The 25,471-nt window shown below is 52.9% G+C and overlaps 1 protein-coding gene across 1 annotated transcript; it reads right to left on the reverse strand.

Moving 5' to 3' along the window:
• Window positions 1-2,762: 2,762 nt before the first annotated feature.
• SARDH (sarcosine dehydrogenase) lies at window positions 2,763-25,471 on the reverse strand (the record flags this gene model as incomplete). The annotated part of the gene is made up of 20 exons (XM_084219459.1): window positions 2,763-3,284; window positions 4,192-4,327; window positions 5,142-5,310; window positions 6,016-6,178; window positions 10,715-10,808; window positions 11,216-11,363; window positions 12,628-12,741; window positions 13,284-13,422; window positions 13,880-13,993; window positions 14,491-14,574; window positions 16,069-16,210; window positions 17,954-18,044; window positions 18,160-18,246; window positions 20,224-20,353; window positions 20,763-20,867; window positions 21,953-22,053; window positions 22,219-22,342; window positions 22,735-22,914; window positions 23,771-23,949; window positions 25,177-25,471. 20 exons carry the CDS (start codon window positions 25,469-25,471, stop codon window positions 3,159-3,161), a joined length of 2,721 nt encoding a protein of 906 aa, XP_084075585.1. The 3' UTR covers window positions 2,763-3,158.

Here is a 25,471-nt window from a genome sequence, read left to right on the forward strand (position 1 = left end):
TCTGATGACTCACAGCTCTACCTCTCCTCTCCAGACCTCCCTCCTCCCTGCTCCCGCTGTGGCTCAGCCTCTCACTGACATTTCCGCACGAACACGCAGCTGGCAGCCCAGCCAGGGCATCACCACCCCAGAGCTGAGCCCCCTGTGCCCTCCCAGCCCCTGCCCACCTCTCCACCAGCCACCAGGCCAGGCCAACATCAAATCTGAGCTAGATCCTGTTTGGCAGGCTCAGCCCCAAGCACTGCCTGCACCTGGCAGGTTGCTCTTTGCAGGGAGCATCCCCAAGACAAGGTGTCACCATGGATGCTCAGAGTGGGGGGATTTGTCCTGGCCATGGTCACTGTGAGCCCTGATGGCTGTGACAGCCCTTCCATGGCACCTCAGCCAGACTGCTGCATCCCTCCTGCTCTGCAGGCACATCCCTGCTGGAAATTCCTGGTTTTCCAGAGCATGGTGGGCCTGTGGCACTCCCTGGTTTGAGCTGTCTCCACCTGACTTGGCAGGTAACACTTTTTGGGGTGGAAACTCCCCAGCTGGGGTGGATTTGTGGAACACCTCAGACGTCTGTGCCGCTCAGTGGATGTGTAGGTGCTTCTGCACTAGGAATAATTAGTGATGTCTCATGAGAAAACACCCTGATTTGGGCTAAAACCCACTTCAGACGTTAAAACTCGTGTCATTTCCCCAAGCAGACAGAAACACCAAGCCTCCAACATCTTCTTCACTTGCTGGGGGAATCCACCCGCTGTGCTCTCAGGTGCTGCTGACCTCTCTTGCAGGGCGAGTGGGAGAAGCAGCCGCTCCCCAGCATCACCGAGAGGCTGCGGGAGCCCAGCCCTCGCTGCCCGCCCTCCCCGGGGCCTCAGCCCGCTGTCCCCGTCCCCCTGCACCTGGGACAGCTCCGGAGGGACTGACACCCTGCCTGCCAGCAGGACGGGAAGCGCCTCCAGGCAGGAGCATCCATCGAGGGGAACATCCCTGCCCACACAGCGATGCCAGCCGGTGCCCTGGCCCTGCCTCCGGAGGGGGTTCGAGCTCATCAGGCAGAGTTCAGCAAGCCCTCCGGGGATGGGAAGAGCTATATTTAGTGTGTCATTAGCAATGCTGGCTCTGAGTAATGCTGCTTCCCACCCCCGGAATAATAACGGCGAGGTTTGCTATTGTGCAGCCACAAGGAGGGGGGAAGGAGCTTGTTTGCCTGCAGGGAAACTGAGGCACGGAGCAAAGGGATGTGTGGGAGCAGCACAAAAGCCTTGCTGGTGTCCCACAGTCCTGCCTAGCTCAGGATGGCTCCACAGGTGCTCCCCCATGCTGGCAGCTGTGGCAGGGATGGATGGAGGGAAGGAGGGAGGGATGGAGGGGTGCAACAACACCCACCCAGCCCTCCCCTCCCTCCCTCCCCTCCCCACTCCTCCACGCTCTGGATTGTTCCTCTTGATGCCACCAGATGCCAATGGCTGGGAACAAATGACACCTCTGGGATGGGGTTTGGAAAAGGGGAGGGGAGGAGGGGGAATGACAAATCTTTTGTCAGGAAAAAATTGCTCCATTAAATATCTAAATGTAAAATAAATTGCTTTTTGCTGTTGAGCTCTGAATGGAGAACATGAAGGAGGAGCAGAGGAGAGACTGGAGGTGTGGAGGTGGAGGAGAGTCCATGTCCATCCCAGCTTGGTGCCTGTCCTTGCTGCCCTGGGACAGGTGAGATCCAGGCCAGGTGGCCCCCAAATTTCCTTCCCAGCCACCTCGTGTGTAAGAGAAACCCCAGGTCAGAGCACTGCACACCAGAAAAGGCTTTTAAAAGCAAAACCTGATCTTCCAGGCACAGAGTGATTCCTGGCTTGGAAGGGAGGCAGAATGCTCCTTCCCTCAGAACAGGACCACAGCCATCCCCTCCCCTGCCCTCCACCCTGCCAGAGGCAGGGCAGTCACCTCCTATTCAAGAGAAAAATTCATCTCAATCTTGGTTTTTAATGTTTTCAGTAAAACCAAAGCATTTCAGAGTTCACGCTCTTGCCCGTGGCGCTTGTGGCACGAGGAATTGAAATCAGCTCTAAAGAGGCTGTGACCCAAACAAACCTAGTCAAGGGAGGAAAAGGGAAGAGCAGGGAGTGAGATTATTTCTGCAGGCGGGTGAAAGCTCCAGCAGAGAGCCCAGAGAGGGGAGCAGAGCAAGGGATGGTGATGGGGAGTTGCTGATCCTTCCCTTCAGCACAGGCTGTGTGCATGTGAGGGCAAACTCCCCCTGCTACCCTCCCTGCTGCCCCCAGGGCTGACTCTGAGCTGCCAGAGGGGTTTGAGCTCATGGCTCAGCCTCTGACAGCATCCCCCTCTCTGCTGGGAGCTAAAAGGAGCCACCTCCAAGGTGACCTTTGGGAAGAAGCCACAAGGGACCAGGGAGCTGCCAGCGAGGGCAGCTGTGGGGCCAGTGCCCCCCCGGCCACCTTACACCACAGCCTGTGCCAAGAGCAGCCCAAAAAATCGTGGCTGCCCCATCCCTGGAAGTTCCAAGGCCAGATTGGATGGGGATTGGAGCAGCTGGGACAGTGGAAGGTGTCCCTGCCCATGGAACCCATGGCAGGAGATGGGCTTTGAGGTCCCTTCCAAGCCAAGCTGTTCCATGGTTATGACCCACCAACACAAACAGCACTGCAGAGAGGAACCCACAGCGTGAGCCTGGGCAATGTCCCTGCACTCTGCCCCTTCCCTCCACGGCCCCCACCCCAGCAGAGTCCCCAGGATGAGGTGACACCCATGGGAATGGGGACAGAGCAGCAAGGGACCAGAGGGACAGCAGCTACGGAGGCTCCAGCTGTATTAACAGCAGAGCGAGTTAAAAAAAATTCATTTCCAGGCAGTGTGAAACTACATTTGGGGGGAAGGAGTTTCCAGCAAAATCAAAAATTGAAACCACTTCACGTGCAGTGAGACCAAACACTGTTTGCAGGTCAATTAACCACGGAAAAGAATTGCTGCAGTGGCACTGCTTCACGGGGGAAAGAGAGCAGCAGAGTCTTTGCACTTTTTGGAATCTCTTCCTCCTCTCCCCTTAATTTGACCCGCAGGGACTCGGTGAGTTCCAGGAGGTTGCCCGGCTCTTGCAGCTGACCCCGGAGCTCAGCCCGCAGCTCCTCTGCCCTCTGGCAGCCCAGCAGCTCTCAGTAAAAGCCCTTCACACGTTTGTTGTCAGGGTCAAATGGGGACTTGGTGTGCGCTTTGGCCGGGAAGGTCACTCCCATCCGCTCCAGCTCGTAGCTGCCACTCTTCACAAAATCCAGGGAAACCTGCGAGGCAGAGCCATGGAAAAACCCCTGTAGGGTGGCAGCATCCCAGCTCCACCCACCCGCCCCACACATCTGATCCCTGCAGAAAACCCGGCTCTGCCATCCCGAGAGGATGTGTGGAAAGGAGGATGAGAACTGTTAAAAGCACCCTGATTAAAAAAAAAAAAAAAAAACGGTTGGAAAATTTTAGGTTTCTTCTTTTCCCTGTGGAGGTGTCTGATGGAAAGAAAAAAGGGGAAAGGAAAGGGGAAAAGAAAGGAGAGGTGAAAGGGGAAAAAGGAGAAGAGGGAGGAAAAAGGAGAGGGGAATAGGAGAGGGAGAAGGAGAAGGGAGAGGGAGAAGGAGAAGGGAGAAGGAAAAGGAGGAGGAGAAGGAGAAGAAGGAGGAGGAGAAGGAGGAACATTCATCACTGGGAGAAAAGGGGGTTCCCAGGAGCAGCTGGCCCACAAAGCCACTTGCCCTGGGGCTCTTGCAGGGATGCAGGATGAAAAGCCAAGGTGAGCAAGAGCAGGAATCACAGCCCACACACAGCTCTTGGCTGGCCCAGAAAAGGTCCCTGGAGATGTCACCCCAATCTCTGTCCCCACAGCACGCTGCTAAATGAGGGCACCTGACTGATTACCCACGAGTCTCCCAGGGTTAATTAAAACATTGCCCTGCTCCTATTGGCCACTGCTCTCTACAACATAAGTGAATTTGCTACAGCAATTAAATATTTGGCTGCAATTAACCCCCGAGGCAGCACTTGAGCCATACATGGACCTCACACGGTGACAGTGACACCAACTTAGGCACCAACCCCTCACCCCCAGCCTGCACATGTGTCCCATCTCCCAGCCCAGGTGACAGCAGCGGACGTGTGGCACTGCAGGGAGGAGGCACAGCCACCCCCGGGCTCTGCACTCACCGGGCCCCCTGCAGGGTCTCGGATGTAGCCGTAGGCGATGGTTTTGTCGATGGCAAACCCAAAATCTGCCCGGCGGATGTGGCCGACCACCTTGCCGTCCCTCCAGACCGCCTCCAGGCCGAACATGGGCACCTTCCTGCGAGGCAAGGGCAGAGCTGCCACAGCAGAGCCCTTCCACGGGGCACAGGGCTCTGGCTCTGCCCCAGGGCAGCCCACGTGGCAGGGCTCCCACTGCCCACGGGCTCATTCACTTCTCTGTGCTGAACCCAGAGTGCCTCCAGCCCAATCTGCAAAGCCTCTGGGTGAAACAAGATCAACCCTCACACACCTCCTGCAGCTCCCACTGAACATCCAACAGGGAATTTGCAGTGGGATTTAAATTAGAGATGGAATTAGAGCATGGAAAACAGCTGTCCAGCTGTGGCACCCCTGTGTGTGTGTGCAAGAAATGGATTTGTGAAGAATTGTAAAGATAACACTGTTGAGACGTTGAACTAGAAATAAGTTCCAAAATATGGCCTTGCAAAAAGACCAGATATTTTGGAGAATTAGAACTGTGAAAGATGCATGGTAGCAGGACACGTGGGGTAAAAGTATAGGTATTGGTGTTAGAAGTAATACCAGCATGGTGTAGCAAAAGCTAATAGGCTGGAAAACATTTACAAAGTATTGTAACCAAGAAATAGGTTAGCATTTGATGAAATAGCATTGAGTTTTACATCTCTTATACCTCACCCTCCATTGAAACTGATAGTAGAATAAAATCTTTTAAAACACCTCTCTGTAACAGCCAGGAAAACCAACAGATGGGCTCGGTGGAGGTGCTGGGGGGGTGCTCCTGGGCTGGAGCTGCAGCAGGGAGCAGGGACAGCAGTGATACTGACTCCTTTGTGGTACTCACTCGTTTGTGGTACTCACTGCTCTGTGTACTCCCTCCCCTGTGTACTCACTGCTCCGTGGTAAAGCACACCAGGCGCCGGAAGATGCCCTTGGCTTTCTGTGCCTCCACAGCCTCCCGGCCCAGGAAGGGGATGCTGGACTTGAGCTTGCAGGTGAAGGCCAGCCCTGCTTCCAGCGGGGTGTCATCGGGGCGCAGGTCTGCGTGCCAGTGCCTGTACCCTGCAGGGAGCCAGCACGGGTCACCCACTCAGCTGGCACAGCAGCCCTGAGTTGCTATGATATTTTCTGAAAAATCCCTTTGCTAGGATTTTTCTCTTGAGAAGCTGAGAAGCTTCAGAAGAAAAGAAAAACAATAATTATCTGCTGCTGTGGAATGCAACAGGTGCATCTTTGACTGGTCCATGTTGGTTGTTTCTAATTAATGGCCAATCCCAGTCAGATGGCTCGGACTCTCTGAGTCACGAGCTTTTGTTATCATTCTATTCTTTTCTTTGCTAGCTTTCTGATGAAATCTTTCTTCTATTCTTTCAGTATAGTTTTAATCTATTATCTTCTTTTAATATAATCTATATCATAAAATAATAAATCTGGCTTGTGAAACAGAGTCAAGATTCTCATCTCTGGGAACTGGGACCCCTGTGAACACCAGCACAGCTCTGCCCCCTGGACACCCCCTGCCCTCAGGGAGCCAGCATGGGTCACCCCCAGACCCTGGCACAGCAGCCCTGCCCCCTGGACATCCCTGCCCTTCGTTCACGTGGGTAAAACACCCTGGAGGGAGCCCACACAGGGCAATTCTCAGCGTTCTGAGACCCTACCCCACCTCCAGTCCCACTGACCCAGCCCGAAGCTGAGGAAAAGCTCCTTGCCCTGCTCCCCCACTGGAGGAGAAGCAGAGAGAGCTGCTGAGAGGAGAACAAGGACCTTTCTCGATGCTGAGGCTGTCGATGGCTCTGTAGCCGGCGTTGGCGATGCCGTGCCGGGCTCCTGCCTGCATCACTGCCCGATAAACCTTCACACAGTCAGCCCTGGGCACGTGCAGCTCCCAGCCCATCTCCCCCACGAACGACAGCCTCATGGCACGGACCTGCAAAGGCAAGAGGGCAAACATCCCCAGGGTAGAGCTGGGCTCTGCAGCCTGGCAGAGGCTCCCACGTCAGAGGAAAAGCCTGGGAACTGTGGTGGAAGGCAGTTCTGGGCTCTCCTTTCTTGCACAAAGACAGGCTCATGTAGCCCCACATTTCTCCTCACAGAGAAAAGCAAGGCACAATTCTTCCCAAGAATATTTCTGGGATTCACATTCTCTGAACCTCAATGAAAGAAAACACGATTCTTATCTCATTTGCTGTGCCTGTGTTTGTGCCAAAGTAGAATGCAGTATGGAGATTGTTTCCCCAGAGTGATGGGGTTTTGTTTCCTTGGCCTGTCAGGGCCAGGGGTGTGTGTGTCAGGACTGTTGGGTGACAGTCACAAGATTCTGTGCAGGGTGTGCAGAGTTGAGTGCTTGGCAGATTCAGTTTTAGATGTATGGAATAACACAGTATACTAAAGTCATTAATTAGCCTTCTGATATCCATGGAGTCTTCCTCATCATTCCTCCTTTATCGGGGCCCTGGCACCATTGCTATAGGCTCAGAGTGAATTTCTCATCTCTGGGCATCCTAAACCTGGCACCTCAAACCCAGCTACCATCAGTGCCAGTGGGCAGAGGGGGCTGCTGCAGCATCCTCTGCCTACAGACTCCAGGGCTGGGGTGAGATGTGATGATCCAGCTCCAGCCAAGCTTTTGTCTCCCTCTGCTGATCCTCTGAGACAGGGAAGCTGGTCCCCAGCAGGACTGTCCTGCTTTTGGGGCGCTTTATCACTGCTGTCCCTCCCACAGGGATGTTCCTCCCTGGACAGTGCTCCCACAGCAGAGGCACCCCAAGGACCCTGGGCTTGTCCCAGTCCCTCCAGGAAATACTCAGGGTTCCCATGGAAGTTGTGTCCCAAAGCTGAGCTGTCACATGAGCTCCACACCAAATGCCAGAAGCTCCAAGGAGGGATGAGCAGATCAGCACAGGGGACTCAGTGCTCCTCCAGAGAAGCCTCATTCCCGGGGATGGAGCCTGGCTGCAGTCCCAGGGAACAGCCTGCCCTGCCTGTGTTCCACCAGCTTCTCACCCAGGCACCTCCTGCTGTCCCTCTGGAACAGTCTCCATTCCCAAAGCCTTCCAGGCCAGCTGGGACCGGCCCAACTCGGGCACCTTCCCTGGAGACAGCCCTGGAGCCTGAGCTGCCTTTCCCTCTGATTCATCCCATTGTGTTTCTCCACTTCCTCCCCCACAAACCCCTCTGGTTCATCCCTTTGGGTACACATCCACTGCAGACACAGAGCTGGCTTGGGGAGAGAGATTAACTCCAGAGTTCCTCTCTGGGCTGTGATCTGTGCTGTTAACAAAGCTGTCCCCAGCTCAGGACACACTCCCAGGCTGGCCCTGGTGGCCTTGGGCTGGCCTGGCCATGCTGGCTCTGGCTGTGGCTGGGGCAGAAGCTGCATTTTGCCATTTGCTGAGCTCTTGCCCCAAGCAGAGCTGGTGCCAGCTGTGCTCTCTAACCCCGGGGACAAATGCAAACAGACACCAGCAGCTGCTGCCCAAAGCAGGCAGAAGTGCCCAAGGGCTGCCTGGGCTCTGTGCTGCCAGCATGGCCAGGGGGCACAGCTGGGAGCCCAAACCCATTCCTGCTTCCCCCAGCACCAACATTGCATCCTCAAGCTGAATTTACAATTTTTAAATTGTAAGAAGCCTTAACTCTGCAATAGAAATGGGGAAAATGAAGGAACACAGGATGGGGAATTTATTTTGAGGTGCGAGGAGCCAGCCCTGCCCTGGTCCCTGGCACAGCCCCGCAGCCAGGCACAAAGGCTGGCACTCCCTTTCCCAGGAGCACGGGCACAAGGGGCTCAGAGAAGCCTTTTCCTCTAGACAAAGGTGTCATCTAATTAGGGAACAGCTTGAGAAGAGGCTGCTGCAAGCCAGCTTCCATCTTCACTGCGGCAGGAGATGCTCTGGGGATTGACAGGCAACTTCCCGGCTCGTTAACCCCGAATGGGACTGCAGCTAAAGTGCTCTTTACAATCAAGAGCAACTTACTCCTGGGAGAAACTTCCTCTCAAAGCACCAGTGCTCCAGGGGAAGGAGCATCCCAGCAAGAGCAGTGCCCACAGAAAACAGGTAACCCTGGAAAACTGGGGTGATCAGGCAGTGATCAGCTCAGCACAGGGAGGGACTGGGATGTGTGTGAATCCAGGCAGGATTCACATCCCACCACGGAGGGAAATGCTAAGGGCTGGACTCAGCAGCTCTGCTGAATTCCCATAGGAACAGGTCTTCCAGCTGGAGCAGTGGAATAGCATCCATTCCTGGGTTTTTGTGCAGCAATTCAAAACCATAGAAAAGGAAAACCTGAATTTTTCCCTGTCTCCAGCAGTGAGATTCAAAGGGGGACCTTTCTCTGCTGTTCCATACAATGAGAGACTCTATATATAAACTCACAAACCAATCCATAATTTCCAGAGTCATTAACTCTGCTGGAACTCTCCTTTGACTCCAGCTGATTTTGTTCAACTACTGAGTTAATGCAGGAAAATCTCGGTGATAACTTTTTTAAGATGCTGGGTTCAGTTTAATCCCCCTGGAAGGTGATAATATCAGCAAAGGCTTCAGCCTGCCTCCCTGAGAAATCCTCCCACTCTAATTCCAGCGTGGGATGGGGTCCCTGGCGTTCATTGTCCAGTGGGACAAAGGAGACCTCCTGAAGGCTGGCTCTTCCAGCTCACACCCCTGAGGCAGGAGAGCTTTTCTCTGTCCATCAGGGAATTTACACTCCAAAGAATCCACAAAACTTCTGCCAGCTCTATCTCTCTTGAAGGACTGGATTATTTATAACAAACTTGAAGTGAAATGCAAATAAACTCATCACACCCGTGGAGACAGGAACATTTCCACACCTTTCTTAGGGCAAAAGCAGATTATTACAAGATGATATCTGTCTGCTACAGGCTGACAAGGGAGGGTGTGGGGAGGATTAATGGAGACTAAAATCCAGCACTTTGGACAACCTGCACCAGTGGATTGGCTTTGAAGTCCCCCAGGCCTTCCAAGGGACACTGAGCTCGCTGTGGGTTGAGTTGCTGGGCACCCAAAGCCCAGGGTGCATTGATGGCAATGCTTTGGAGATCAATCTGACTTGGGCAAGATCTGTGCCTTAGTTAAACCACCTTAAGGCCTGGCCAGGCTCACAAATCAAGAGGCTCTAATTTGATTTAGCAGCAATCTCTTCAGCAGGCAGCTGCAGTCGAATTAAAGCCATTTTAATTCTGAATGAAAAGTGGCCGCACGTGGCTTAACCCAATTTCCTTAACATCCAGCCTGCTGCAGCTCCTGGCTCTCCTGCTGCCTTTTATGAGATTTACAGCTTCACCTTCACCTCCTTCATCCCCCACCAGGCTCCAGCCTGAGAGCAGAGTGAGTTCTGGGCACGATCCCTGCTCCCAGCCAGCTCATCCAACAGGAGAGGGATGCTCTGGGATCATGGCCTGCCCAGGCTTCCATGGAAAGGAGCAGGTACAAATTCCACCCTCTCTTCAAAGTGTTTTTGCAACCATGGGAATATTCCACATGGGATAAACATCACTGAGAAACCAGAGTTTCTCCATGAAACCTTGCTAAAGCTTTTCCCTGATAACCAAAGTTGCCAGCAGCAGGTTTTCGTAGGACATTTCTCCTTTGAGAAAAATGACACTTCATGGTCACCAACTCTTCTATTTGGGGTGTTTCAGGCAGGCTCAATGAACAGCTTCAGGGCATGTGTGAGCCCTGAAGGCTGGGCAGAAGCAGGATGATCTGTGCCTGTACAGGAAGCTTAGGGCTGTCAGGCTTCTCCTGTGATCAAACAGCAGCTCCCAGGCTGCCCAGTCCCCACTGCCAGTACCTGACAGGCTTTGCATTAAATTGTCCCTGTTTTTTTATGAGGAGGGGGAAATGGAAAGTGTCTGGAGTGTCAGGTAGATCTCATCACCAGGGCTGGCCCTAATCCATGGAGGCATCTCTCATTCCTGTGGCATCACTGCAAAGCCATGAGTCACCCTGTCCCTTCCCCAGGCTCAGTGCTGTGCCACCACTGGGAGGGCTGGGAGAGCAGGATGGCACCTGCCAGGCAGCCAGGGAGGGAAACACCATTTTCTCACTCTGGGTTTTGGCCTTTTCCTACAAAAACCACAACGAAACCTCTCTGCAATAAAGTGGAAGTAGACACATTCCCAACAAAGGGAGATGGAACAGTTTGCCCAGAGAAGCTGTGGCTGCCCCTGGATCCCTGGGAGTGCTCCAGGCCAGGCTGGATGGGGCTTGGAGCACCCTGGGACAGTGGAAGGTGTCCCTGCCATGGCAGGGGGTGGAACAAGATGATTTTTGTATACTATTCCATGCAAAATACAAAACCCAGTGCAAAACAATAACCAAAAAAAACCACTTAGTGCAATACAACAATCTTTCAGGTCCCTTCCAAGCCAAACCAGTCTAGGATTCTGTGCTTGGCTGGGTGGACAGAGCCCAGGGCTCAAGGAGTGACCCCTTCCTACCTGGCATCCTGCAGCTGTGGTGATTTTGTGGGTGGAGAAGGGGAAGGCTTCGTTGCTGAGGTCGGTGTCGAGCACTTCCTGCAGCACAGCACGGCTGTGGGGAAACAGCAAAGCGGGAGCAGGGAGGGTTATACCCAAATCTTGCTCCCTCATCTTGCAGGGAAGACAGACTTCTCACTCCAAAGAGGAGCTGAGGTGGCTGATGAGCAGTGCTGTGGGAAGCTCAAAAGAAATTTCAGTTCTATGGAAAATGGAGTGATACCCCAGCCCCATCAGCACTCAGCGTCATGGGACTCACACCTACCCCTGCCCAGCATGGGGACCTGCACCTGAGGCAAACCCTGCATCCCTCCCTCCATCCCTGCATCCTTCCCTCCATCCCGGCATTCCTGCATCCCTCCTTCCATCCCTCTTTCCATCCCTGCATCCCTCCCTCCATCCCTCCCTCCATCTCTCTGCCCCTCCCCGGTCAGGTGGCAGGGAGGGGCTCACACCTCTCACCTCAGAGGGCCCTGGATGCTCATCATGCCCAGCTCCTCGGAGCAGTCGAGGAGCTGGCACTGGAATTTCATGTCCTGCAGCACGGTGGTGATGTGGGACCAGTTGTGCTGAGCCACAGCCCCGCCGATTGCCAGGTAGTAGCCATCCCCTGGAACAGAACCCCGGGCAGCCTGTCAGGGCTGGGAGGGCTGGGCTGGGCTGGTTCTGCTCTGCAGAGCCTCAAGGGCAGCCCTGAGCATCTCCAGCCATGGTTGGGGACTGCCAGTAAAAGGGGGGTTAAAGAGCTGGGGGGTTAGGGAAAGCTTTGGGGCTCTGCTTTTTGTGGGGCTGAGCACAGTGAAAACCAAATGGCCATGAACAGGGAAAGTGTGTGTGAGCATCACAGGAAAAACCTCCTTGAGAACAACAGCAAAAGCATCTGCACTTTTGTCCCAGCACAGAACAGACCCTCAAGAGTGGAGAGAGCTGTGAGTACAGGTGGGAGCAGGGAATGCTGCAGTGACCAGCCCATAACCACTACAGTACAATTCCCACTGTATGTAAGGAAGAATTTCATCTCCTCAGTAATCCTGGGTGGAAAAATCCCCAGGGATGGTGTTTGAGAGCTGATTAATATGTAATCAATCTTCCCTCTGTCTTTCCTGCCACTACGAAATTGCTCTCTGGTATTCTGTCATAATGATAATAAGTGCAGCCACCTACTGTAATTGGAAAAATAGACTTTGCTGTGATTAAACACCTCCAGTGCCCGACAAAGCCTGCAGCTCTGCCAGCCACTTCCCACCCTGCTTCCCCTGCCAGTGTCCCAGACAAGAGGGAGGGAGGATTCTCCCACAAGGGAGGTAAAAATCACAGGCACCCCACACTGCTGGGACAAACACAGTGAGATTGCCCCATGGAAGGTGACACAGGGTGCTGAGATTGCCCCGTGGCACACCTGAAGGTGACACAGCATGGGGACAGGGCTCTGTGGCCACTCCGTGCTTGGCCAGACCGTGCTCAGCATCCTCCTCCGCAGCTGCCTAATGCCATTCCTGCCCCCAGGGCTGCTCTGCTGCCTTTCAGTCCCCCTTAATTGCAGCTGATAAGGGTTGGGACAGAGGTCAGAGCTGCCAGGCAGGGCTGGACAAACCCAATAACAGCGATGAGCAGTGCAGGGCCCCGGGGACAGGGGCCATAATCGGGTTACAGGCACCGGGGGACAGAGGTGGAAAAAGCCAGGTGGCTGCCATTAGGAAAATGCAATCAGCCCTGTGCCTGCAGCCCCTCCAGCGGGGCAGGGAGGGAGGACAAACCTGCCCGGGACTGGAAAAGTCTCTGTGTGCATTGAAAAGGCAGCGAGAGAAACTGGGAATTCAGGGAGGGTGAACACAGAGCTCCCCACTGCAGCATCCCCGCGCTCAGGGTTTTACCTTCAAAAGCGGGGGCCAGGGGGGAGCCCGGGGCCCCGGGGCTGATCCTGCTGACGGTCAGGTCGCTCTCCACGCCGCCCTGCCGGTTCAGCATGCAGGTGTACACGGTGGAGCCTGCGGGGCACACGGGCACTGCTGCCCATCAGCCAGCCCGGCACGGAGCCGCGGGGCACAGGCAGCTGGGCAGAGGGAAAAGGTGTCACTGTCATTAAATCACCCATCCTGGCTTTGCCCCGACCGAGCACGGGTGAAGGAATGGTGATTCCTTCTCATGGAGGAAGGAATGGTGATTTTTTTCCCTTTCCTGTGTGAGGAGCTGAAGTTGCACCCTTGGAAATGGCCAAAACTGCTTCCCAGCCTCGGAAAAGGGGACAACAAACCGCAGCTGGCTTGTCTGAGGGTTGTGCTTGATTTACTCCAGCTCCAGATGTGAGCCACAGCTGGAGCCAGAGGGAAACCTCCCTCCTTCATCCCCGAGCTCAGAGCACTGAGCCCCTGTGTGAAGGAGGCAGAACCCAGGCTCTGGTGAGGACAGGGGGAGCAGCCTCTTCCCAAACCCTCTGCAAAGGCAGCACTGAGAGGAAAAGCCAGTCTGGGTTCCCCTGGGTTGTTTTGGGGTGAGATCTCCCCAGCAAAAGGAGGAGCTGAGGCCGTACCTGGAGCTTTGCTCACATCAGCACTGAACAGCCAGTCGGCTGCTTTCGTAGCTTCAGGTCCAACCAGGTAGAATTTCCCAAAATAAGACATGTCAAAGAGAGCCAGGGCGTTCCTGCACGTTAAACATTCCTTCTTGATCTGCAATTAAAGCAAACACGGCAGCGCTGAGGCTGAGCCATGCTCTCAGCCCACAAAGGGAAACACAAATTAAACCATTTACATAACGGGAAACGATACCAGGACACTCTCCCGGCGCCTTTAAAGGCTTCAAAATGCTCCTGAAAGAATCAGGAATTTGCTGGAGCCAGCCTGACAGGCCATCCTGAGTGCCTGATCCCATTCCTCACCTCACTAACTCAGTGACAGTTATCATTAATAACACCCAAATTTTATCAAATTGAAGTTTTTCCCCCAAGCTGCTCTGAACACTTCAGGAAAGCAGCAGCATAATTCCCACAGCCTCTCCCCTGAGGTTTCTGAGCACAGGCTACACATTTCTATTCAATTTTTGGGACATTTTTCGCTGTTTTGGAGCTTCCCCTCCCTCTGAGCATCACCCAAAGCGGCGATGGGGCACAAATTCTGGGGCACTCACGATGTGGTGGTGAGGAGGGAAGTCGAAGGTGTACTCGTCCCCCAGCAGGCGGTTGTAGGTATAGTCCCTGTGGCGCTCGTGGCCGTAGGCACCGTAGTAATCATAGTCCAGGACCTGGGGGACAGGGGGATAGGGAGGAAGAGGATGTGAGGCTGAAGCCAAAAGGCTCCTTGTCATATTTACCCCGCTCCTGGAGAGATGGCTGTGGTGGTGGGTCCCCACCCTGGCATCCCTGATCACCATGGGGATGGGTTCTCACCCCAATATCCCTGTCCATGGGGATGGATCCCCATCCCAACATCCCTGCCCTCAGTGATGGATCCCATGCCAACATTCCTGTCCACAGTGATGAATCTCCATCCCAACATCCTGCCATGGTGCTGGATCCCCATCCCAACATTCCTGTCCACAATGATGAATCTCCATCCCAACATCCCTGCCATGGTGATGGATCCCCATCCCAAAATCCCAGCCCACGGTAATGGATCCCCATCCCAACATCCCTGCCAAGGTGAGGGGTCCCCACCCCAAAATCCTTGCCCATGATGATGGGCCCTCCCACAGCTGGTCTCCCCAGGTTGAGGATCCCCCAAAAGCCCAGGTGTTCTTACTGGGGCTGCTCCCCCAGGGCTGAACCAGCCAGGTCTCTCCCAGCCGTGTCTCTCCTGGAAAACACAGCCCTGTCGCAGCAGCTCCTGCACAGGAGAAATGGGAACAAACAGCTTTTTTTAAAATACAAACAGCTTTTTTTAAAAAAAGCCCTCTCACAGCTTTTTGAGTGGCTCTCAGGCTGCCCTCCTTGGGTGCAGATGTGGGCTCAAGACTTGTGACCCCTTGGTTTGGCTATCAACAGTCAAAATCTGCCAAAATGTCTTTTAAAACAGTGTCAAACCTAAAAATTGCCTGATTTTTGTCCCCCTCAGGCAGAATATTTTCCTCAAGGGCGATCAAGAGGCAGAGAGCCACAGCCCAGCTGTGCACCCCACCAAAACCTGCCCTGGGGTGCCCAAATTGCTGACCAAGAGATGCTACATGCAGAGAGCAAGATTCCCCATCATGTTTACAGAGTAATTATATAACAGCATTTAATATTTATACAGCAACCTTCTTATTCCTCCTCTGAGCTCTCAGGAAAACCTCTCTGCACGCAATTAATTAGCGATCCATTAAGACATTCTTGTTTGGAGCCTCAGTTCAGGAAAGAATAGATTTTGTTGAACATCTCCAAAATCATTCAGTGCCTATTTATAAAGCACAGCACATGTTCTGGAGCTGCATGGATAAATACCAGCCTGTCAGTCAAGTGGGCATCACTTATTAGACGTGCTATTAAAAAATAAATTGCATCCTCAGTGACAGAAAACAACTGAGCTGTCAACCAAACACCGGGGGCTGGCGGGCAGGGGTGTCTGCTTTACTGCTCCAGCCTCTGCCCTCCTGTTGGAAGAGAAATTGTGTGATGTCAATCAGAGAGGAGCAGGAATGAGCTTGGGAAATGTGGCTTTGCCAGGGCAGTGGGATGAGGCTCTGGTGCTGAGTCAAGCTGAGTGTCTCGAGGGATCTGGGGGGTTCTGAGCTGCTGGTGCAGCAAAATGCTGGGAATTGGGTTTTTGTCTCAAGTGGTGCATCTTGAGAGTGTTCACCTGTGGATATTTGTGTGAAGAAGGAATAGGAGCAGGAGGGAGCCCTGGCTGGTGGCTCCAGGGAGCAAAAGCACTTAGGGAGTGCTGGCAAAACCACAATCACAGAGGCACATCCCTCTTCCCTTGTGCCCCAGCCTCACTCCACAATGAGAGATGTTGTTTTGGGGAGAAACTGCTGCTAAATTGTGAGCAGGACATGGGGAGCAGGGGCAGGAGGTTCCTGTGAGCATTCAGCACATCAGCCCTCTCAGCTCCCCTGGGATGGACTCAGCCTCGGAGCTCTCCTCTCCCCTTTTCCCTTGCCCAGCAATCTTCACCAGGTTCTTAATCCACATCTGCTGAGTTAAATACCACGGCAATGCTCAGGATTTCTACTGTTAAACCACCCATGGCCCCTAACCCTCACAGTGAGCTTTGGGATCTGGCAGGGATCCCCCCAGGATGGACGGATGGCAGCACAGAGGCTTTGGGGAAGGACCCAGCTGCAGCCACTCCTTGTGAGCTCCTTCTTGCAGCTGCCAGGGCCAGCCCAGGCTGTGTCCTCACCTCGTGCAGGGGGTCCTTCCTCACGTTGCGTCCTGCCAGGGGCTCATCGTGGGGGAAGACCACGGAATAGTTCTTGGCGTAGGACTCGTGGCTGCGCTCCCGCATCCAGCGGTTGTTGTCGGTCAGGGAGTGGTGGAACCTCCTGCAAGGCAAGGACGGGGCAACATCTGGATGAGCCCACCCAGCTCACGGCCAAACCCAGGTGTGGATGCAGCTGCTGGTGTAAAATTGCAATTCCTGCTCCAGTTTTGTGGGTAGGAGCAGAGGAGCCAAGCAGGGCTGGGTGCTGGCCATGCCACGGTGCTGACCATTGGAGCTGCCCCATCCCAGAGCAACTGGGAGCAGAAAACAGCCTTGTTGAGGAAGGAAAAGAGGGGAAAAAATGAAATTTGAGGTTAATTCTGCCCCACTTCAACATAGGACCAGCCTCAGAGCACACCTGGGTTTAAACACAGCCCTGATGATGGAATGAGCCCTGGACATTCCTTATAGTTTTCATCCAATTCTCCCCAGGCTGAAATATAAATAAACTCCAAAGTATCTTCAATTCATTTGAAGTATTTCCATCTTTCAAACAGAAAATCTCCTTGAAGGAACGTGCCAGCCCAGCCCACAGTCAGGTTGTTAATCCCAGAGACCTGTAACTCAGAGAGAGCAGCCTTGGGCACAAGTGGCACATTTCCCAGGGCTGCAGAAAGGGAGCCAGGCAGGGCATGAAGGGCAAAATGCCATTTTTAGGGACTTTTAAAATGATAATTTCACCTTCCCTCCTTGCTGACTGGGTGCAGAGGAGAGGCAGGTCATGGGGCTGAGCCCTGCAAGGAATACAAGTGATGCTCCCCAAGAGCTGTGAGAGTAGCTGCCTCTTCTGCTGGCAGAAGGTGACACATGGAATGTCACCAGCACCCCTGGTTGTCCCATCAGCCTCAGCCCCTTCACCAATGAGCTGAATTTTTGACAGCAGCAAGCGGGAAACAGCTGCCAGATGAAATATTTACAAGCAAATGTTCTGAGAGGATAAATATTGAAATGTGTGGAAAAGGGAGTTATTTAAAGAGGAGCTTGGTAATTGTCACCAAAAGGAAGGAATGGGACTGACAGCTTGGTCGCAGGGCACACGGGACATGGCAGATGTTTGGGTGGAAAGCTCCTGGCTGCTCTGAGCAGGGCTGGGGTCCCTTGGGGTCAGGGGGGCTGAGCTGGTGCCAACCCAGTGCCCAGCCTGGGATTTCCCCATCTCTCCATCCCCATCCCGAGTCCAGCTGGGAGAAGGGGGCAGCTGGAGGCATCTCCCCCATCTCTGCAGGTTCCTCACTCCCACAGCCCAAGCCAACGTGGCATTTACCAGCTTGGCCACTAAAGCAAGGTGAGATTTTCAAAGCTTTGTCCCTGACAAGGTGGTTGCTGTCACTACAGCCCTGTAAGAAAGCCCAAACCTAATCAAAGACAATCAAGCAAGTCAAAAGCAATTACTGAGCCCACATCAGCATGGCCACATCTCCCAGCCCGGGTGGTGCTGCAGAGGGGGGCCAAGCTAATCTTTGTGCTTTTGAAATCAGCCCCCTGATTATTAACTTAGAGGATTAGGCACGGCTCTAATTGAACAACAAAACCCAAACATAATTACCCTGTCCTTCCCCACCACCACCAGCTCCTTGTGCCCGATGGAAGCTGTTTGTGTGGGAGTGGAACGAGGCAAACGAGACAAACCCCACGTGTGCATTCATTAAAGCCACTGCTTGTAATTGATTCCAGCTCCTTGGAGGGACACACACACTGCCTGGACAGCCATTCCTGATGCCAGCCCTGCCTTGGAAGCACCCCCAAGGAGCAGCAGGGATGAGGGATGCCCGTGGAGGCAGCTGGGGCACTCAGGGGGACTTGCCTGATGTCGTAGCCGTACATGTCCTTCTCCGGCCGGCCGTGGATGATCCAGTGTGCCAGTTCCCTGCCACAGCCACCTCCCAGCATCATCCCTGGGGAACAGGGCAGGATGCAGACAGGGCCAGGAGGCCAGGCAGGGCTGGGGAATGCCAAGATCCCCCTGGGATCCCATGCCAGCAGGGTACGGCCCCTTCAGGTCTCTCTTACCGGCGCTGTTGAAGCCACAGCCGAGGAAGAACCCTCGGACTTCAGGAGCTTCTCCCATGAGTGGTTTGTGGTCAGCTGTGAATGACTCTGGAAAGCAGAGAGGGGATGTGCCAGCGAGGCCAGGACAGGGGGATCACACACCCTGGGGACACGTCACACGCTTCACAAAGAGCTTTGCTCCCGTGCTGACCTCGTCCTGCTCCCAGAGAGCTCAGTGGGGCCAGAACTGCACCGACACCGAGCACTGCCCAGCACGGGGCTCTGGAGTTGGACTGAAAGTTTGGGGAGCAAAATGAATTCCCCAAGAGAAGGTGAGCGAGGCACCGGGAGGGCTCTTTTTTCCTTCCCAATACCCCAGCCAAGGGGGCTGCACTGATCTGTTTGTTGTCCTTTTAACATCTGGGCCCTGTGTCCTTATGGTGCATTCCACCTCTGGGAAATTCCATAACTTTGAGCCACGTGGTTCAGCTGAGGGAAGGATGGAAATGTCTCTCCTGTGCTCATAATGTCTCCTGCTGCCAGTGCTATTCCACTGGGCCATCAACCATGCAAATCCCTCAACAAATCCTCACCAGGGAGGACAGCAAGCCCCTGACAGAGGTGTGCAATCCTCCTCCCTGTTTGGTGCTGCTCCATCTATCCATCCATGTAAAAGGAGAGAGGCAAAGCTGAGTTCAGTGTGGTTTTTCCCCACTTAGCAATGCCCAGTTTGTTTCCCCTGATCCCACTGCTCCAGAGAAGGCAGGAGCAGAGCCAGAATATTCCCACTGTCACCAGAGCAGCTCCTCATGTGCCAATATCCCTGCACAGATATTCCAGGCTACAAACTCAGGGAGTTAATGGAGCAACAGCCAAAGCACCTCCCCTGCCAGCACAGCTGACTTTGCCCTGGGATGGGTGGTGAGGGCTCCAGGGACCTTGGCACAGTGACCACAGCAGAGGGGACAAAGCCTTGACATTTGATCAGCCCAGCATGACTCAGCTGCCACAGGCTGCTGGTTTCAATCAAGAAGGGGAAAAGCAGGAGAGCTGAGCCTTGGAAAATGACATTATTGTATGACAAAGAGGAGACATTCACCTACCAGCAGCCAGCTCTGCTCTGCTCACAGTGCAATCAGACCACTGGACCCCGGGCCAAGGTCTCCACCTTGTCTAAGTCATGTTTGATCTGCTGCAGGGCACAAGATGTGTCCTGCTTTCCCCTCATACAACCCAAAGAGTTTGCCTTTAAGTGCCTCAGCAAAAAGGGCTTTTATTATAGTTGATTTCTGAGTGTATAGTGGATTTTAAGGGCAAACCAAGTGTGCAAGGCTTGGGCTCAATGTCTGGCACCACCTCCAGCTGCCACTGCAGGGATGGCTTTAACTCCACACCAGGGATGTAAATCTGGGTAAATCTAACCTCACTATTCCAGGAGCAAACAGTGAAAATAATTACAGAGGATAACACTTGGTAAAATAACAGCCACTGCTTAAAAACATCTGCCTCTTAATTTTCCAGTCCAGCAGGCACAACATCAGCTGAGATCCATTCAATACCAGGCTGAACCAAGGCAGTCAGCTCCCCAGGGAAATGGCTTTAAATTGAAAGAGGGACAGCTGAGATGATAAGAAATCAATAAGATTATAAGAAATTATAAGATAGAAGTTATTTACAACAAGGGTGGGGAGGGCCTGGCACAGGGTGCCCAGAGAAGCTGTGGCTGCCCCATCCCTGGAGGTGTTCAAGGCAAGGCTGGATGGGGCTTGGAGCACCCTGGGATAGTGAAAGATGTCCCTGCCCATGGCAGAGGAGCTGGAATTAGATAATCTTTGAAGATCCCAAGCCATTCTGTGAGTCTCTGGATGTGTGATTCTATTTCTCCACCCAGGCTAGGCCTGGAATGCCACCCCTTGGAAGATGCCACCACTGCAGCCAGACCAGCAGCACTTTCTCTGCATTCAGGGAGTTTTTCTTCTCCCCAGGTTATAAAGTTTCCCTTTTCCTCCATCAAAATCTCCAGAGAAACCCAGCCACCACAGTGTCACCACAATGTCACCACAGTTGTCACCACAGCCACGTTACCTGGCCCACAGACAGTGGATTTAATTCCTGTTTTCTCCAGAACTGGCACTCTATTGACAGCGCCTTCAATGTGTTGCATGAAAACATCCCAGTCCAGGTCAAAGAGGCCAAAAGCAAATTTTTCAGATACCTAAAGAGAAGAAACAAGAATTAGGACACGGAACAGAGGATGGCTGACTGTGTGACACCACCTCATCTCTGACAGCCTCGGAGAAGATAAATCGAGGCTGCATTGAATCTCTGGGGGTTTGGGGTTTTCTTGATAAACCCACACAAACCTGAAGTCTGAATTAAGGATAGAGGGATGAGCACCATCAAACAGGGAGGAGGATTGCACACTTCTGTCTCTCCTGCTGCTTCTGCACTGCACATCTGTGCCACAGACAGCCCCAAAGGGGAGATGCTCCCCCTGCTCTCCCCACCAGCCACCAGAGGTTGGTGCCTGCAGAATCTGGGGGCTGTGCCTGCGCCCACTCCTCCGAGGTGGCTTCCCTGGAAACCTGCCTGGCTCCCCCAGCAAACCTCCAGGCTGCACTCACCTCCTCCCAGAAGATGGGGTTTGACTCATATCCACCCACGGAGAGGGCATCGCCTTGGAGACGCAGATAGACCGAGGCGTCGTGATCACGAACGTTTGGCATGTTCTGAAACAGGGGGAGTGCAGGGGTCAGAGGAGGCCAAGAGCCATGGGGACACCCCTGTGGCACCCAGCAAAGTCCAGGGCACAAGGTGGGCACGTGCAGCAGTGACCTGGCGAGGATGGGACACGATGGCTCCGTGGGTGCTCCCTCAGCGCCAAAATTTGGGCGCCCCAAGAGGAAAGCAGCCAGCTAACCTGGCCAAAGCATGGGCAGAGCAGCTTATACAGAGACCTGAGCAGCACCCAGGGGTGCCCTGGGGACGGGGAGCAGCCCCGGGGTTGATCCTAGCTCAGCAATCATCCCTCCTCTGCCACCCGCCTCTGCAGGAGGATGCAGCAGCTCGAGGCGCAGGCAGCGGCGCACGAAGAATGAGGGATTTGTTCTTGTGAATAATGGATGGGGAAACATTTAGATAACACTGAAGAATCGGTGTAGGGCCTACTGCAACCCGTGTTGACAAGTGGAATTAAGTGGATTGAGCAGGAGGCACCGAGGTCTGCGAGCTGCAGCCTCTCCTCTGGAGCCTTTCTTGCTGCTAGGGCACGGTGGAGTCACTGGGACAGAAATGTAATCATGGACCACAGCACTTTTTACAACCAGGCAGAAAGGGCAGGCACAGACTGTGTCAGCAGGATGGAAACTAATTAATGTGTCACCCTCAGTGCACTGGGACCTGAGAGGATGAAGGCTCCTTCAACTCCCAAGCAATTCTCCACAGCCAGATGGCAGGAACAGATTTATAGGGGCAGTCTAGAAATGCTTGGAGGGCTACACCTCTGCCTGCCAGGTCTGGGGCTTGCTCAGAAAGGTCTGGGATCTTTATGAATGCTGCTATCAGACACCAAACACAGAGATCTTGAGGGAAGAAAAACCATCCTGCCAGTTGTAAGCTCGTTAAACGTGAAATCTTACTCTGTTCAAGGTGATCTGACAGCCCTGCCGAGGGCGTGCACTCCCCTGAGAGCAGAGCCTGACCTGGCAGGAATCAGGAGGTGCCAGGGGGTCCCTGGAAGGGGCAGGGGTGTTTCTGCCTCTGCAGCCTCGTCCCCCAGAGCAGAGGAGCCAGGCTGCAGCCGGGCAGGACTGACCTGGATGCCCTCGATGCGCTCGGTCACCACGTAGGCGTGGTGCATGGCCACCAGCGGCACGTTCACGCCTGCCAGCCGGCCCAGGGCCCGTGCCCACACTCCTGCAGAGACAACAACCCCGTGCTGAGCTCCTCTGCATCCCCCAGACAGCTGCAGGGGACAGCCACGGGCTGATGCAGACTCTCCTCCTCACGGGAGCAAAGCCACCCCTGAGTTGTGGCCGCTGTCCCTGTCCCACCCCTCGCCCTGTGCCCTGCCCCCCGTACCTGCACAGTTCACCACGCAGGGAGTCTCGATGGTGCCATGGGCTGTCTCCACTGCATGCACCCTCTTCACCCCAAAATCATCAGTTCTCACCTGGATGCCCGTGACCGGGCAGTTCTCGATGATCTGGTGGCACAGGAAGCGGGGCAGAGTCACAGCAGGGTCACCAGGTCAGGGGGACAACCCGCCTCACCTGACATGCAGCCCCCAAATCTGGGAAAAGGGAACCTAAGCAGCAGTCTGAGTGCCTTGTCTTGCTCATAAAGGCCTTGTCTTGCTCATAAAGGCCTTTTTTCCACCCTCTATTTTCCCTGGATCTCACGGCTCCTGCCAGCTTTGTCACTGTCACCCAACCAAGAGGACAACACCCTTCCTGGGGAAGACCCAAATCCGCAGGAGCAGCTCTGCCCAGTGGGAAAGCAGAAGGTGTGGAAGGCAGCTCACCTTCTGCTTAGTACAAATCACTAATTAATTTTTTACTATACTAAAATGAGTATAAATTACTAATTAGGAACTACCGTAGCGCCTCTGGCAGTCGCTGCTCTGGCCAGAGTTGAGCAGGTGCCAGCAGGGTCCATGGTGCCATCCTTGGGGACATACAGGGTGCCATACAGGTCATCAACGTTCATCAGGGGGTACAGGTCCTTGGTCTGGGACGGGGTCAGCACGTGGGACTCCACACCATACACCTTCCCCAGCTGCCAGGGGACAGGAAAACCAGGAGCTCAGGGAAGGAACAAAGGCTTTGCTCACCACTTGCTGCTGAAGGAGTGACAAACTGAGTATTATTCTACTTAAGACTTTCGTGGCTTGCAGATCCTCATATAAGGTTGGTAATTTGCTCCATGGGTTGTAATCAAAAGCACAGGGGTCTTGGGCTCTGTGCCAGGGTCTCTGAGCCCCCTGGCAGGGGTTTGAGCCATCCAGGGCAGCCAGAGGGATGTCCTGAATTCTGACATCAGAGGAGAATCCCAGGACGTGTTTGTCTCCCAAACCCAAAATCCAGCATGGGGCGATGCTCAGACTTCAGGCACTGTGACCCTGTTTTTCAATTCAACCTGCCTGTGCAGCTGGGAAAATGCTGCTGCACGACGGGGAAAACAATGCCACCACTATTTAAACAACCAAAAATCCAAGGCTGGATTTAATTTTGCCAACTTTGGAGGAGTTTGATGGATTTTGGCTGCCTTATGCAAGTCAGGAGCCTGCCCTGGAAGGGACCTGTTGTCCAGGTGGGAAGGCAGCGAGGGTTGGGACATTCTTTGAATTCAAGCTGCCTGTGCAGCTGGAAAAACGATGCTGCACAACGGGGAAAACAACGCCACCACTATTTAAACAACCAAAAATCCAATGTTGGATTTAATTTTGACAACTGCAAAGGAGTTTGACTTAATTTTGGAGTTGGATTTAATTTTGCCAACTTTGGAGGATTTTGGCTGCCTTATGAAAGTCAGGAGCCTGCCTTGGGAAGAAGCTGCTATCCAGGTGGGAAGGCAGCGAGGGATGGGACATTGAGAGACCCCAAAAACCCTCCCCTCCTGCAGCCCTCCCTACCGACATGAGCCTTTTGTACTCATCCAGGCGCTGCTTGTTGGAGGCGATGAAGAGCCCCCCGTTCTCCACCCAGCCCGTGTGCAGCCCGGTCTCGGCGGGCAGATCCCGGCTGACCACGTCCCTCGTGTGTGCCAGCAGCTCCACTTCCACATCGCTGGGGCGCAGCTGCCACAGGAGCCCTGCGGGGACACGCACAGGGTGGCACGGGGGCTCTGTCACCTGCCCGCGCGTCCCGTGTCACCCTGCGGGGCTCGTGCTCCATCTCGTGGATTTGTGGCAGTGCTGCAAACCATTTTTTGTTCTCTTCGGGCGTTAAATGAATGGGGGGAAACGGTTATGGAGGGAATGGATCCCCAAAAGTGTGGGAAAAAATAAAAAAAAAAATTAAACATTTAAAAAGCTTATATAGCTCTGCCTCCCTGCCATGGAAAAGCGGCTTTAAAAAAGGGGTGGAAACTGTGGAAATAAAGTGTTTCTTTTTCTTACAGCCACATAAATCTTGGAGGGGAAAAAGCAAATTTAGGGGACTTTTAAAAAAGAAAATTTATATTTATATTATATTATTATATTACTATACTTATTATTATATTCCATCTATTATACTATTATATGAATATTCCATATCATTATATTATTATATTATTATATTGGATGGAATCTTTATATATGATATTTATATTAAATAAATAACATTATATATTCAAATATGATATAGTTATATATGTATATTATTATTTAATTATATCCCATCTATTATACTATTATATTAATATTCTATATTATTCTATTATTATATTAGATAGAATCTTTATAGATGATATTTATATTAAGTACATATCATTAGATATTTAAATATGATATAGTTATATTTGTATATTATTATATTATTGTATTCCACCTATTATACTATTATATTAATATTCTATATTATTATATTAGATAGAATCTTTATATATGATATTTATATTAAATACCTATCATTAGATATTTAAACATGATATTGTTTTATATGTATATTATTATATTATTATATTCCATCTATTATACTATTATCTTAATATTCTACATTATTATTCTATATTATTCTATTATTATATTAGCTAGAATTTTTATATAGGATATTTATATTAAATACATATAATTAGATATTTAAATATTATATATTTATATATATTTTAAATTTTTATTTATGTTATATAAGATTTATATTTATATTTATAGGTGTATTTATATTTATGTTTATGTTTATGCCTCTAGGTATATTTATAGGTATATTTGTATTTATATTTTAAAATATGGCAGAAGGAAAACGAGAAATTCTCATCATTTACAGCCGTATCTCTCACGGAGCGCATCCCAAACCCCGAGCATCCCCGGGCAGCGCCCCGGCCGTGCCCGCCACTCACCCGCCGTGTGCCAGGTGGTGCCCGAGGTCAGGCGGTCCCTCTCGAGCAGCAGCACGCCGCGCATCCCCATTTTGGCCAGGTGATAGGCGGTCTGGCAGCCCAGGCTGCCCCCTCCCACCACCACCACCTGCGCCGAGCGCGGCGGGGCCCGGCTGGGCTCTTCGCTCCCGGAGCCCTCCTCCTGCAGCGTCTTCTGGTACGGGACGCTCTTCTTGGCCGTGGGGCCCGAGGCGCTGCTGAAGGGCCGGGGGCTTCTCCAGCGGGGGAGGCGCCAGGCACGGCTCAGGGAGGACAT

This window comes from Fringilla coelebs (assembly GCF_963513975.1).
Source record: "Fringilla coelebs genome assembly, chromosome: 21".
In the NCBI taxonomy this organism is placed as follows: domain Eukaryota; kingdom Metazoa; phylum Chordata; class Aves; order Passeriformes; family Fringillidae; genus Fringilla; species Fringilla coelebs.